We start from the raw sequence: 15,334 nt of genomic DNA on the forward strand, positions 1-15,334 counted from the left end.
TTAGGACTGTTAGTCAGGGGTCTGGTTAAGATGAAGGCTGGAAGCAGGTCACTGCACATACCAGAAGGAAGGTTCCTCCTTCTTCACAGAATTTGACAGGAAGGGTTGGTACCTTCTACAACAGGTATGACGCTCTGGAACTAGAAGGCCAGACAACTGGTGAGGTGGGCAAAGGTCATTGTGGGGTAGTGGGGCCTCCTAAAACAACACCACATGTACCCCACATCAAGACCTCCTCTGTCAAGAGGAAGAGTAGTTGTAATAGAAGACTTCCTTCTAAGGCGAAGTCTTATTAGACTCTCTAGTCTAATAAGGCCCTCTGATTACTGTCTACTATTGGTTGTTCAAACTGGTAGAAGTGAAATAACAAAGAGAAGTCCAAGGGCAATCAAAAGAAATTTCAGGGCCCTGGGATGATTGGTAGAGGGATCAAGAGCAGAGGCAGTGATTTCCTCAATTCTTCCGGTAAGTCGGAATAATACTGATAGGAATAGGTAGATCCATCAGGTCAATGCATAGCTCTGAGGTTGGTGTAAGTGGAAAAATTTTGCATTTGTTGACCATGGGATGATCTATTGAACACCTGGTCTACTGACAGCTGACAGGACGCACCTATCTCAGAGGGGAAAAAGAGTTCCAGCACAGGAACTAGCTTGGAAGGAGGAAAGGGGCAAAACAAGGCTTGCCAGTGATGAGTCATGGGATGGTGTGCCAAAATTTGAGGAAACAAGCACTCATGGGATCCCTCAATCTGCTTTACAAAGTATTGGCTACAATGTACCACACCTGAAATGTTTCTACACCAATGCACACAGTGTGATGAACAAAGAAGAGGAGGTCAGAGCTTTGGCCCAGTCCCAGAGATTTGACATTGGCATAAGTGAAACCTGATGAGATGCAACCTGTGACTGGAGTGCCCTGTTGGATGTTTACAGGTTCTTCAGGAGCGATAGGCAGGGCAGAAGAGGGAGAGGTGTGGCACTGTATGTAACAGAAGGGTTAGAATATATGGAACTCACAGTTGGCAATGGCACAGTTGAGAGCCCTGGGTAAGGATCAAGGGGCAAATAGTGCGGATGTCATTGTGGGAGTCTGCCATAGACCTCCTAGCCAGGATGATAATGCCAATTAATTATTCTTTAAGGAATTAAGGGACACTTCCAAGTCAACTGTCCTTGTCCTTATGGGGAACTTCAACTTGCCAGAAGTTGACTGGGAGCATCACACAGCTGGTACAATCCAGGCCAGAAGATTCCTAAAAAACCTGGATGACAACTTTATAGAACAGGTCCCAAGGGAACTGAGTCATAAAGATGCTTTCCTTGATCTACTGCTTGTCCACAGAGCAGATCTTGTGAGCAAAGTGGAGACTGGTCTTGGCCACAGCAACCACGAAGTGATCAAGTTTAAAATCTCTGTTGACAGGAAGAAAAATGTGAGCAAAACCACAGCTCTGGACATGAGGAGAGCAGACTTCAGGTTGCTCAGGGAATTAGTAAGGTCCCCTGGAAAATGTTTTTGCAGGTGCTGGGGTCTATCAGAGCTGGTCACTTTTCAAACATCACCTCTTAAGGGCACAAGAGCAGACAATTCCCAAATGTCGGAAATCAGGCAGGCGAGGCAGAAGGCCAGCTTGGTTGAACAACTCTTCCCTTGGAAATAAGGCAAAAAGGAAGGTGCATGCCCAGTGGAAGCAAGATCAAGTGACATGGGAAGAATTCAGAGATGCTGCTTGCTGCTGTAGGAAGAAAGTTCATGCAGCCAAAGCTCAACTGGAATTGAAGCTGGCCAGAAATGTGGGGGACACTAAAAAGAGTTTTTCAAATATATTAATGGCTATAGGCAGTATAGAAATATCATCGGCCTCTTACAGGATGAGCATGGTCACCTCACAAACAGGGACAGAGACAAGGCACAGGTGTTTAACACTTTCTTTGCCTCTGTCTTCAACATGGATGACAGATCAGTGGGGTCTCAGTGCCCTGAGCTGGAGGACCATGACTCTGAGAATAATCAACTCCCAGGCAACTCTGAAATTGTGCAGGATCTGCTGCTCCAGCTGGATCTCTACAAATCTATGGGGCCTGATGGGATTCATCCCAGAATCCTAGAGATGACCTGATGTCATCGCAAAACCTCTCTTTTGAGTCGTCTTGGGAATCCAGAGAGGTCCCAGCTGACTGGAAGCTGGTGAATGTTGTCCCAGTTTTCAAGAGGGAGGACCCCGGAAACTACAGGCCTGTCGGTCTCACTTTCAGTGCCTGGTAAAGTTATGGAGAAGATTATTCTGGGAAGTATTGAAAAACACCTGAAAGACAACACAGCCATTGGTTACAGCCAGCATAGCTTCATGAAAGGAAAGTCCTGCTTACCAAACCTGATTTCCTTCTATGACAAGGTAACCCACCTAGATGATCAAGGGAAGCCAGCTGATATAATCTTTTTGGATTCCAGTAAAGCTTTCGATACTGTCTCTCACAGTATCCTTCTGGACAAAATGTCCAGCCCGCAGCTGGATAAACACACCATGTGGTGGGTGAGCAATTGGCTCATGGGTCAAGCACAGAGGGTGACAGGGAATGGGGTAACATCAGACTGGTGACCTGTCACTAGTGGGGTTCCACAGGACTCCATGTTAGGCCCAGTTCTCTTCAACAGCTTCATAAATGACTTGGGTGCAAGACTGGAAGGGATACTAAAGCAAGTTTGCAGATGACATAACACTGGGAGGAGTTGCTGGATGCAGAGAGACCTCGGCAATCACCAACCACATGAAGTTCGACAAGGGAAAGTGCTGCATTCTGCACCTGGGATGGAGTAACCCTGGATGTTTGTACAGACTGGGGAATGAGATGCTGGAAAGCAGTGTCATAGAAAGGGATCTGGGGATCCTGGTCAATGGCAAGTTGAATATGAGTCAGCAGTGCCCTGACAGCCAGGAGGCACATATTAATAAAATGTATTATTATAAAGATATACCATCTAATTCAAATACAGCTTATTAAAAAGTGTTATACACACCAGGTTTCTATTGTTCTGAAGTAAAAATTCAACTGTGCATTGTCCAAATCTGATAGTATATTTTAGAAGCTTCTAAAAGGGACTTCCAACTGATAAAAAGAAATGGGACAACTGAATTTTCTTGAACACTTTAACTGCAAATAGAGTAAGGGAAAATGTTACTATGAGGTATCCAAACCTATTATAATCATACCAGTACGCACTTATGCTGGTGGCTAAAATGGAAAGAAATCACTTGTTATAAACCCTGGAGGGCAAACAGGAGCCACAAGGTATAGATACAACAATTTAGCATAGAATTTATTCAGAGAATTGATCAAGAAAGGACACAGAAGACTATAGAGCATATTTTTGTAACAAAAGAAATTGGGTAGAAACGCAAAGAAGAGGCCCTCAAGACTTTGCTTGGACAAGAAAAAAGGACTAATTCATAAAGGATTAATTGATAACTAAACCTGCAAATTTTCTTTTGTAGACGAACACACTCATACTACTTATCTTTCACCTTCTACCTTAAGGACAAACATCTATTTTTAAACCAAGTGCCATATCTGTATTTCTTTGAGTATTAACTCTGCTCTACGTAAGAAAACAAAGCAATCTGTTCACCTGGAATTCTTAATTTCAAAATAGGTACTAAAAAGCATTACATAAAAAAAAAAGGTGGCCTTTCCCTGCACCTGCAGAAACAGCATTTCATTCCAGAAGAATATGATCACTCTACCTGTTTTCAATCAGCTAAGCAATACTTTAAAGCAGTATTTGCTTTGTTTAGGTTATTTTATTGCATTTGCTTAGTAAACATAGAAGTAGCAAGACAATGTTCTCCTTCCAGAAGGTGACATGGTCAGTTTCCTGATTTTCACCTATGGGATAATGGATCCAGTTAAACCTAGATGGGATTCAGAATTTTAAGGTGAAAAGCAGCTGCAATTCCCTGGATGGACTGAAGTTGTACTCCCCAGTACAACAATAAGCATCTGCTCAGAGAAACAGAATGGAGTGTGGAACGAAGTAGAGACTATGTGGCCCCCCTCCATTCTAATCCCAGCAGAATGGGAGAACATTGTGGTACTGAGACCATACAGTACCAGTCTGACAAGGGAGCATCAAGATGTTCTGCTGCTAAAGCCAATAACCATGTCAAAACCCCTACTCAAGTGCCAAACCACAACCACCACCACCCTCCTATTAGGTAAACCAATCAAAAATAAAAGGTATTTATGACTAGAGCCACTCAAACTCCACCCGAACACAAAGAAAATAGTATGGAAGGGAGTTGGGGATAGGGGGAAAGCGGGAGTAGACCTCTACCAAAACTACTGGGATCAGTTGATGGGATCTTCTCCCCCTGCCCCCAGGGACACCTTGGGTGACAAATATGCTCTATGTGCATTAAATGCTGCTTTTAGGACTATTGCTTTTGCTTGTGCTTACTCCATAGCATATTAATTAGATTGCTTCGTATCAGAGCTTGTGCTTTCTTAATATATGTATCAGTAGATTGCTTTAAAACATGTTTTTGCAGTAGACACTATCACCGACAACCTTCGAACCTTATTAATCTATCACAATTTGTATTAATAAAAAGTGTTATTCCATAAACTGTTGAAGTGAGTCCTTGCAGTTGCAAGTGGCGGATAACACCTTAGCAGGACCCACTGAAGGGTCCTGGCTCTGTTGAGTTTCCCCTAACAAGGGAGGTCAAGGTACCCTCCGATCTTGTGAATCTGTTGGTCTCCCTACAAGATGCTGACAGACTGTTGGACACCAGGGTCTCATCTTTCCTGGGGGGCTGAGGAGCAAAAATCTGAACTCCCACCTTTCATGTGACATCACCTAAACCCCAATTATTAACAACTACTTAGAGTAACTTAGAAACCCATTGTTGCTTCTTCAATTTTTTTCATCTTTGTTTTTAAACACATACTCTACCACAATCTTTTGAAAACTATTTCTCTCAACTTTCAAGGATAACATGTAGGTCTTCAGTTAAATCAAAGATATTTATGGCAGGAAAGAAAGGAGAAAGGGAAGATGATCAGACTTTTAATTTTAATGTCTTCATAAAGATTGAGTCTGGAGTTTCTCCTTTCTGATGTGTTTTTCCTTAGTCTCTTCACAGCAGTGACCAAGTTCTTACCCAGGTAAGCAGCATGGTAGTACATGGAATTGACATGATGTTTCCCTCCATGCCCAGCAAGGAGAAGCATAACATCTGTCTCCATAGTATAGACAGGAATCTTTTTCCTTTCCCTTGCCTGCAAGAAGAAATTCACTATAAAGCAACAGTATTTTATTTTTAATTTTCATACTCTGGAGAAGATGATTTAATAATTAGCTCAGATTCAGCACAAAAGCTTCATAAGGATAAAATACAGGCTATAATAAAATGTTATTCACCTCGGAAAAAATTAGAATTATTCTGTCATCATGGACTACAATACGTATAACTCGTTTCTCTCTCTGCCAAGTGTTATGCAGTGTTCACAGTCCTGCAGTTTCCAACACAGGAGGCCTGATTGAGGAGTATTTTCCTTCTTCCACCAGATGGCGGTGGTGAGGGCGCCGACTGTCCCTGGTGCGGGGTTCCCTGTCTGCCACGGGGTGCATGGCACGGCACGGCACCAGGACACCCTGCCAGCTTGGGCCAAGCAGCGGGGTGAGCGTTTTACAAACGTTCACCGTATTTCTTATACATTGCTGCACACGGCAAGTTGAAGTTTATTTCATCAATGCTTATTAAGCAAACATGAAAGAGTCCGTGCCCATGCCAGGGAGGCTGGAACTAGAAGATCTGTAAGGTCCCTTCCAATCCAAACCATTTTATCATTCCTCTCTTCTGCTGCTCATTTCTTCTGTATTTTCACTTCCATGCTTTTTACCCTCATCTCCTTACTGTCTCAAGGACCTGAGGCAATACCACCAATTATGTGCCCAAAGTATTTCTTATGCCTCCTCAGAAATATCTCTTTTCCACTTATTTCTGATGTCCCTACTTCAGCTGCCTATAAAGCAAAGAATATAAACAACAAAATCTTAAGCTTTAACATGACTTAAAGGTTTAAGATTCTTTATTTCTGATGTCTCTTATTCTTTTGCCATTTATTTTACACATTCATATATAGATTAGAAAATGTCTAGAATATCTTCTGTCATATAAAATATCCTTAACCACTATTTAAAACAAAAGCAAACTAAACGTTGAATTAATACTAAAGATCCCTTATTAAAACAAATTAAAAAATCATCTAGCATGATCTATATCATGCTAGGCAATATCTATGAGGGTGGGATTCTTCGAGGCTTTGCTTGTTTTCTTAAGAGAAGCTGAAGCTACATGCAAAGAAAAAAGTATACTGAGATTCAATAAGAAAAAGACTATGTTGTTAACTCTCTTTTTAAATTCATGATCTAGCCTTCAACATTTAAAAATATTGAACTCTTAGCTTTTTCTACCATGGCAATTCAGTAACATGACATCTTTACCAAAGTAAGAACAACTGCACTCTACTCCAAGTCTGAGCAACTACAGAGTGAATTTTAAATCCAAATGAATCTTTCTCTCCCATGAGAAAACACCTCCTAGGAGCTTCCAGGCTCCTGCTACACAGTGAAAATAGTCATGAGAACAGTTTCTGAAAAAAAAAAACCAAAACACTAAAACCAGAGACAAGGTTCTATAAGATGGAAATCAAGTGAATGGTGTTGCAGTTGTCATCCACAAGCTCTAGTCCTCTGTCATCTTATTACTCAGCCCTGAAGAATGGAAGGGTTACTGATGGAAGCATGGGGAAAAAAAAAGGCTATAAATGGTAAATCCTGATTGTGCCTTCAAACTGTTGCTTATCAGGTTGAGAACAGTGAGCTGACAAGAGTCAGACTCTTCTCCCTATCTTCATTGTATCTGAGCTTGAACCACGGTCAGCGTAAGAACACAGAAGTGACTGAAGCCATTGTTCTGGCATATAAGGCTACTCTTGGAGAAAGAAGTTTCAGGTAATCATAAGAGATGCCTGGTGATGACAGGTTACTGCTAAATATTTCAAATGAACACAGCTTGTCTGTAAATTACAAAGACAAGTGAAGCAGTGATGCACAACTGAGCTGAAGATATTCTGTACACAAAACAACTTAAAGAGCAGAAAGCCCCCACAACAAATCCAAAGGAAAAACAGATCTTGAGATCATATCAGCTGTATCCAATGTAGATTGTGAACACAACCTTGAGAACACAAACCTCAGTTTTCATTTATCTAGTTATGCAGGAATCCTTTTTGATTAACAAATAAGAACATAATGTTGCCAGGAGCCTGAAGTTACACTAGACAATCCTTATCTGTACTTCAGAAGGGTAGAATTTTCCACATGACATAAGAAACTGTCTTCTATGCCAGGTGGCTTTATTCTTTGTCAATCTGAGAATGCTAACAGTTTCAGAATCCATTACATCAGCTAGAGAAAGAATCAGAAGATGGTATAAAGAACTCTATATTTTCAGGAGATAGGTCCTCTTTTTTCTTACAAGAGATCAGTTGCCTTCAAATTAATCTTGCTATAATTAGAATACATGTGCCATTACTCCACTTAATGTAACTGTATGTATTTACACTCAGAGTTCCCTTTCTTGTCCTTGCAGGGAACACATGGACAATATACCTACACCTGTTCACACAGCTTTTGAAACAAACATGATAAAGTCTATTGTAGCAAGGTAAGACTGCCAAACTGATCAACTGCAACTTATCTCACTTCAGACACAGAGTAATAGGGAGACTGCAGAAGAAGATGCATAGATAGATCCCTGTCCCTGTATATGTACATTGCCTTTACTCTTCCTCAGTTCCAGTGAGCAGTGGAATTCAATGCCAGGAAGAATCACACACTACAATATAAAAAGTAGGTCTCAAAGAAAGAGGCTTAATAATGCAAAAGTTCTTGGACTAAGACATCAATTCACTCCAATTGATGTTTTAGCATATTTGTGTTTAGCACAAAGACACTGCAAAAGGGCTTGTCTCAATACAAACTTCCACAGCAAGGAAAAGTTGTGAAAGAGCTCGCTACATAACAGAAGTAAGTACAAGCAGAGGGGAAGGGACAGCCAACAGAAGAAAAAAGTTTTCTAATGCAGAGGAAAGACAGAAAAAATGAAAGAAATATCAAAGAGGAAGTAGTTTGACCAAGGCCCTCAGATCCTATGATAGTGCTCATCTTCCATTAAATATTTTTCATATAAAATGACACATCAGATTCAACCAGTGCAGAAAAGAGACTATATGGAAATTAATTTAGTAGATCAATACCAAAGAATTCTTTAAACAATATTTCCTAGAAAGCAATGTTTACTGATACCAAATGGAAGATACCATATTAGGGTTTTTTTTGACATATGCCATAGAACATGGAAATTGCAATTTTGTCAAATTAGAAGTGGTGACAAAGAACAAAATTAGTACACTCTGAAATCTGAGCTTCTGAAGAAAAACCACTCTGAAATGTCATACACAACATTACAGTTCTTTGCTACTATTACAAATTCTGATAATTCCTAGTACCATTTTGTAACTGCTTTTAATCCCAGAGCATTTCTATGCAGTTGTGCCATGCAGATCATACTGAGTGCTGCCTTTTGTTTCCACATATTCTGTTTGCTCTCTCTTGGTACCTAGAACACTTTCCACAGAAAACATGTGGATTATAGGACTCAGTCCTACTGTAGTAACATCTACTAAAAAGGTAATTTCAGAAGAGGAAGTTGAGGAACAAAACACCCGTTGACAATAAAAAGATAAGCAAGTTATGCTGCTGAGATAATGGCCTCAGAACAAAGTATATCTACTCTGTATATTCATGCACTGAGAACTGGCATGCCATATGTCAGCATACTAACTGAAAACTTACTCAAGCCTCAAATGATAAGGCATGTATGGCACAGTAAAATCAGGTATTATTTAAAGACAGAAATTAGGATGTAACAGCAGAAAAGCCTGTTAATCAATTAAGAAATGCACCCTGTACCCTTAGAGTATGTTTTCTTCAGAATAAGGTGGCTAATGCTATGAATTACAGCTACCAGTTCAATGACAACAGCTGCTGTTTGACAAGGGATGCGATGGTCAGCTTCTCCTATACTGATCCAGGGATTAGCAACCTGACAGTAGTATATGCTGTGTTAACACAATATTCATGATGTCCTAGAACTTTTCACACTACTTTTAAACTGGATAACAATTTTGAATTAAGACTGTTAAAGTGAAACCTGGATATGGCAACAAAAAAGAAATGGTGCTATACGCAGCTTTGAAAATGTCTATGTAATGATAACAAACCATTTTATTCTGAAATATGTTGAATTTTCTTCTACCTAACAAGCCATGAAAGGTGATGCTCGAAATACAGAAAAATACCAGAGAAAAAATAATTCTTATGAGAAATCAGAAGGAACATTTAGACCAATTTAATTCAACTAGGTTTTAAGAATTATTACTAGACATAAAACAGATAAAGATTATATGAAATACCTACTCTTTAAAAGACGTGATCAGCATAAAAATTTTGGTTATCTTCAGCAGATTTAGATTAACCTTAAAATACTGAATAAGCTTTATGAGATTTTCAGCAATTTCCTTTTCCTGTTCATTTTTGACAGAAGAGAAGACAATATACCTTTAATTTCTGGAACAGACATGCAACTCACATTATTTTAGTGAGATAACACTTATAGTTGTGAGTCTCAGGATTCATTTAATTTAGGACTAAGGGGGAACCCCCCTTGATTTTTGTTTAATTTATATTCATGCTCAGATTTAAATTGATGGGTTTAGTGATGTAAGAGAACAAAGCCCAACAGTAATTTTAAGTAAGATATTATTTATTACATCTTGCTATGGAGACCTCTTTTTCTAGGCTAAATGTCAAGTTGATGTTACAGTACTAGAACCATGCAAATACTCAAAGAATTATTCCTTCTTTTTCATTAACTGTTTTCCCCAAAAATCGAGAGACAGAATTTGATGAGTGAGTGAGACCATGAATAATTCAGAGTCCTCCCCAGAACATAGCTCGTAGAGCAAGACTTCCATTAGAAGTGATGGCTAAGTGATCATCTAAGTGATGTTTCAGAAACATCACTTTCTGAAAAAAGTTACCAGGTAAATTATTTTTTTATTGGCAAAGCCTACCTTTTGCCTACAGTCTATGATGGATAAATTTGAAAATGCCTAAAGAAACCTTGTTTTCAAAGACTTATCACCTACCTGTTTTGCCCTACATGCACATATATAGACAGTTTACATTACAAAGGCAACTTGAATCTGCATTTTGCACTCATTTATGTCAACTAGGGTGAGCAGCCTTGTAGCAGCCTTGTAGATAATGTAGCTCAAAGGTTCTGTATCCACTTGCATACAAACAGTACTAAGGCTTTTGTTCCCAAAACACAGCATTTCCTCCCAAAAAAGCTCTAGTCCAAACAGATCTCTATAAGACTAAATTCCGGCTCCCTTTTTCCTATATCCGGAGAGAAAAAATTCCACTTGGTATTAACTTCTTGTTAATTAAACTTTTCACTGGTTATCTGCAGCCATCTGTTTTTCAGGTGGTGAAATTCTTGGTATAGTGTAATATTAGGCTTATTTCGAAAGCAACATGACTTGTCACATTTGAAATAGAATCTATTACAAATATATTTTAATAATGACTATTACTCATTCAACACTAACGCACTGTATTTACGGTCTTAGGAATACTACGCACCGTAATAGGATAAATGTGTAATTTTTTTTAGTTTTACACTTGAGATAGCAACTGCATTTTTCATTTATCTTTAAGCATATAGAAATATCTGCTAAGTTTAAGTATGATTCTGTAAAGTTACACTAATCATACAATTACTACCTCACCGTGATGACATTTCAGTAAATGTGATTTTTTGATCGAAAATACTCTTAGGATGTATTAATTGTCATACTTTTGTCTAATTACACTTTTTAATGCACAGCTTAAAAAAACTTAACTTTCTGGATAATGAGATTGCTTTCATCCCTATTTCTGAATTTAAGACACTTTGAAATTAGCAAACCTCTCTGGCAATGTTACTCAGAGCTTCATCTTCTGCAGAAAACCTGTCCTTCACTGGAGTTCTCTTCCGTCCTGATCCAGGAGTTCCCATTTTTATTATCTGGATCTGTATTTGAAAACATAAACAGGACAAAGCTCAGTTTTCATTCAGATCTGGAATTAAAAACAAACAAACAATCTACAGTCCAAAATGTCATAAGTTTTCCAATTCTTTAGCTACATAATACCGAAGAAACCTACATGCCATTGGCACATATTGGTAAAACTTTATCACAGTAACTTGTGGCAGCTTTATAGAACACCACTGTACCCTACAAGGTGCACATATAGCGTTTTTCTACTCAAAAGAACCCATCAGTTTAACTACAGCTTCAAGGTCAGGCACAGCTGTCAACTCCCCTAGTTCAATAAGGAAAACCTCTGTAGTCTATCACTTTGCATAACTCCTAAAAAGAAGTAACCTTTCAATTTATGGATGTGAAAAAAACTATAAGCAACAAAGGGTTCAAGAATTAAATTTACATGATCATTAGAGTTCTCTCCAAAACAGCAAAGACAGATTCAGCTGACCAACTTTTTTAAGCATCCAAGCAGGTTAGATGGGCCTTATTTACATTTTAATACAACTGTTCTCATTCAGTTCAAATTGAAGGAGAACTGCTGTCTTCTAAAGTAGAAGTTTTACCACAGTAGAAATAAAGACATTTTTATGCTAAAAACTCATTCTCTTGCATACCAAGTTTCACAGTTTGGGAAATGGAGAAACATGCTAGCATCATGTACCCAGAATACAAAAAGTACCCTCTTAGTTTTCTTCCAGAAACCGCTTATCAATTGCAAGCATATAAAAGTCATCAACAAAACAAAACAGCCCATACAGCCACAAACAGAAAAATGTTACACACACAAAAAAATCTCTATTAGTTTTTTTCAAATATCCTAAAGAAATCCTACTTCCAGACATCCAGGTCCTTCCCAATGTCAGACTAGAATTTGGTGGTAGGTAGTCCAGCTATTTCATATCAACAAGGACAAGTATCCCACACAGGGCATGCAAAACCACCTTATTTAGAACAAAAATTTCTTCCTCCAAATAGAACAGGTCTAGAAGGGAACTACTATTGGCTAACCTTTTGAAACTGAACTGGTACAAGAACTACCTTTCATACTGGGTCTAGCCAGCAAAGATTCAGTAATTGATTACAGCTGATTCAAAGGAGAAGGAGGAAAAGTATGACAGGTGTTTTTGTACAAGCAGAGTTTTTACTTTATTATTTTTATGAAGCAATCACAAAGCCAAAATACATTGGAGTACTTTCTGGCACTCAAAGGTACCAAGTAGCATCACAGCACTTTTTTTTTTTATGATATATTTTAGCTTCTACGCCTTTTTTGACCCCCTTTAACTTTATGCTGCTAGTCCTCTCTTTTCCTTGCAGGCAAGAAGATTTTTATTCTGCTTCAAATTTTACAGGTATTTTACTATTCTTCATGTGCTCAGATGAGGCAAATAGAATATATGCTGCTGAGAAAAAAGACAGCAAAGAGTTGAAACTGACTGTCTCCTACCATGAGACAACTACCTGGATGGATGAGTGGAGAGCAGCAGATATTGTCTACCTTGAATTTTAACAAGGCTTTTGACACTGTCTTTCACAGTATCCTCACAGGCAAACTCAAGCAGTGTGGACTGGATGAGTAGACAGCAAGGTAGACTAAGAACTGACAGAACAGCAGATTCAAGAGGGTCATAATCACCAGCATAGCGTCTAGTTGGAGGCCTGTCACTAGTGGTGTCCCCCAGGGTTCTATACTGGGCCCAGTATTGTTTAACTGTTCATCAGTGATGAAGGGACAGATGCCTCCTCAGCAAGTTTGTTGACACAAAGCTGGGAGGAGTGGCTAATACCCTAGAGGGCTGGGCTGTCCTTCAGAAGGACATTGACAAATTGGAGAGATGGGCAGCATGGAACCTTTTGAAATTCAATGAAGTACAGGGTCCTGCACCTGGGGAAGAATTACCCCATGCACCAGTATGGCCTGGGGGCCAACCTGCTGGAAAGCAGCTCTGTGGAAAAGGGCCTCGTGGTCCCGCTGGACAACAAGATGTCTATGAGCGAGCAGTTTGTCCTGGTGGCCAAGAACACCAATGGTATCATGAGGTGCACTAGGAAAAGCACTGCCAGCAGTCATGGCAGGTGATCCTGACCCTCTACTCTGCCCTGAGAAGGCTGCATCTGGAGTGCTGTGTCCAATTCTGGGCTCCTCAGGACAAGAGAGACATGGAGCTCCTGGAGAGGGTCCAATGGAGGACAACAAAGATGATTAGGGGAGTGGAGCATCTCTCATGATGAAAGGTTGAGGGAACTGGGCCTGTTCAGCCTTGAGAAGAGACGACTCAAAGGGGACCTCAACAATATATATAAGTATCAGGAAGGGTGTCAAGAGAAAGGATCCAGGCTCTTCTCAGTAGTGTTGAGCAACAGGACAAGAGGCAATAGGTAGAAACTGACACACAGGAAGTGCCACCTGAACATGTGGAAGGTGGAACCCCTTACTCTGTGGGTGACCATGCACTAGAACAGACTGCCCAGAGAGGTTGTGGAGTTTCTCTTCTGGAGGTACTCAAGAACTGTGTCCAGAGTGTTGTCTGGACACAACACTGTGCAATGTGCTTTAGGACAGCCCTGCTTGAGCAGGGAGGTTGCACCAGATGACCCTCAATGTTCCCTTCCAACTTTATCCATTCTGTGATACTGTGAAACTACATGTTCCCCTTCTTAAAAGCCAGTATCTGCACAGGCCAGATACAACAATTATATATACAACAATTAATTTCCAGATGCTATTCTGAGATCAATACTGCAAGTGCAAAAGAACTTTCTATTAAGATCTTAAAGGAGAGCTTGCAGTGTTTGCAGATAAATAACAGGGGAATAAAACTACAGTACCTTAATGGGTCACAGAAGATACAGTTCTATTGTCCAGTAAGGAACACACTCCTGATGGGGCAGAGTGGACATAAGTACACCCCTGGATTCCATTCATTCTTTCCTAGGCTGCTCATTCATTTAGCAGTGCAAAGTGTTTGGATAAAATACAGACATTCAGACCAATATACAGGACTCACCTGCTAGGGAGTGTTTTTAACACCTGTCTGTGACTTATGGTTCAATTTATTTGTTACTCTTCCACAACATGACTTTGTTATTGTTGTTTGTTTTGGCTTTAATTCTGGTATTAGGTACCAGCACACTTATCAGAGATTAAGAAGGGTCTCAGAAGTAGGACAGCAGAGCTCCAAATCAGGGTAAAGGGAAACTCTGGGATAAGGCCCGGCATGATTATTGCCACTGTTAATCCATTTGATAAGAGTTTGTATTTTTAGTCTTAAAAACAAGCAAGCAAACATGTTTTGTACTCAGGTTAATTTAGATAAATACATGCAGAAGCAGTTTGTAGATCTCTGTGCTAAAGGTTTAAGCTCAGGGCTACAGACTGTTGTCCACATTCAGAATAAACGTCTCAAAAAATCTGCATCTTTTTTCACAAACTCTTATTGGCTGACTTCTGATATTAAAAGCAGATAGGGCCCAAACCAGAAGTCACACCAACACTATATAATACTCCCCCTACTACAGAAGGCTTTGACAAGGTTACACATTAGCCAGGAGAAAAATAATAAAATTGGTATTACAACAGATCAGTTCATGTAAGAACAGAACTCCAACCTATCTACTGAAAGTCACTAAGTATGAAATGAAATTATTTTAATTTGTACATTAAGGGTCATATTTCTTAAGTATTTACCACATAAGCAAAAACCGCAGAATAACTGCACATATCATAGACTCGAACTGCATTTGTTCACATCCTTTAAACAACATACCATTTCTAACAAGCACCTAACTTTGGTTTATTAATTCAGTGAAATTCTCTTAGCTGGGAGACTTGGGGAATGTAATGAGTATAGCTATTTTTAGTATAGTTATGTTCAGATTAACAGTCAGTACTAATTTATAGACATAGAGTAGTAAATTCATAAAAATTAGATGCTGATGCTTCAAATAAGCAAAACACACTTCATCCCAGTCTCGCAGTGGATTAAGTGTGACAGTCACTGTGGAGGAAGAAAAGTGTGGCATCGGTGTCAGCCATCTGCCATGCTTCTCACTCAGAATGAGCACAGAACTCTGACTGAGCCCAAACACAAGAGGGAGCAGGGATAGAT

The 15,334-nt window shown here is 39.6% G+C and overlaps 1 protein-coding gene across 11 annotated transcripts in view; it reads right to left on the minus strand.

The window, feature by feature from the left end:
• Nucleotides 1-15,334, minus strand: part of LRRFIP2 (LRR binding FLII interacting protein 2) — a 62,495-nt gene that overhangs the window by 40,623 nt on the left and 6,538 nt on the right. For 7 of the 11 annotated variants that reach the window (XM_027744386.2, XM_027744384.2, XM_027744388.2 and 4 more), the window contains exon 2: nt 11,105-11,209. In XM_027744386.2, coding sequence (XP_027600187.1) covers nt 11,105-11,194 — 90 coding nt within the window. In that variant the 5' untranslated portion in view covers nt 11,195-11,209. Of the gene's footprint in view, nt 1-5,164; nt 5,283-9,549; nt 9,657-11,104; nt 11,210-15,334 lie in introns of those variants that run through there. The other 4 variants (XM_039384434.1, XM_039384432.1, XM_039384433.1 and 1 more) reach the window with 1 other exon arrangement.

Source organism: Pipra filicauda, unplaced genomic scaffold, assembly GCF_003945595.2.
Source record: "Pipra filicauda isolate LSUMZ 115617 unplaced genomic scaffold, ASM394559v2 scaffold353_size752799_pilon, whole genome shotgun sequence".
Classification (NCBI taxonomy): Eukaryota; Metazoa; Chordata; class Aves; order Passeriformes; family Pipridae; genus Pipra; species Pipra filicauda.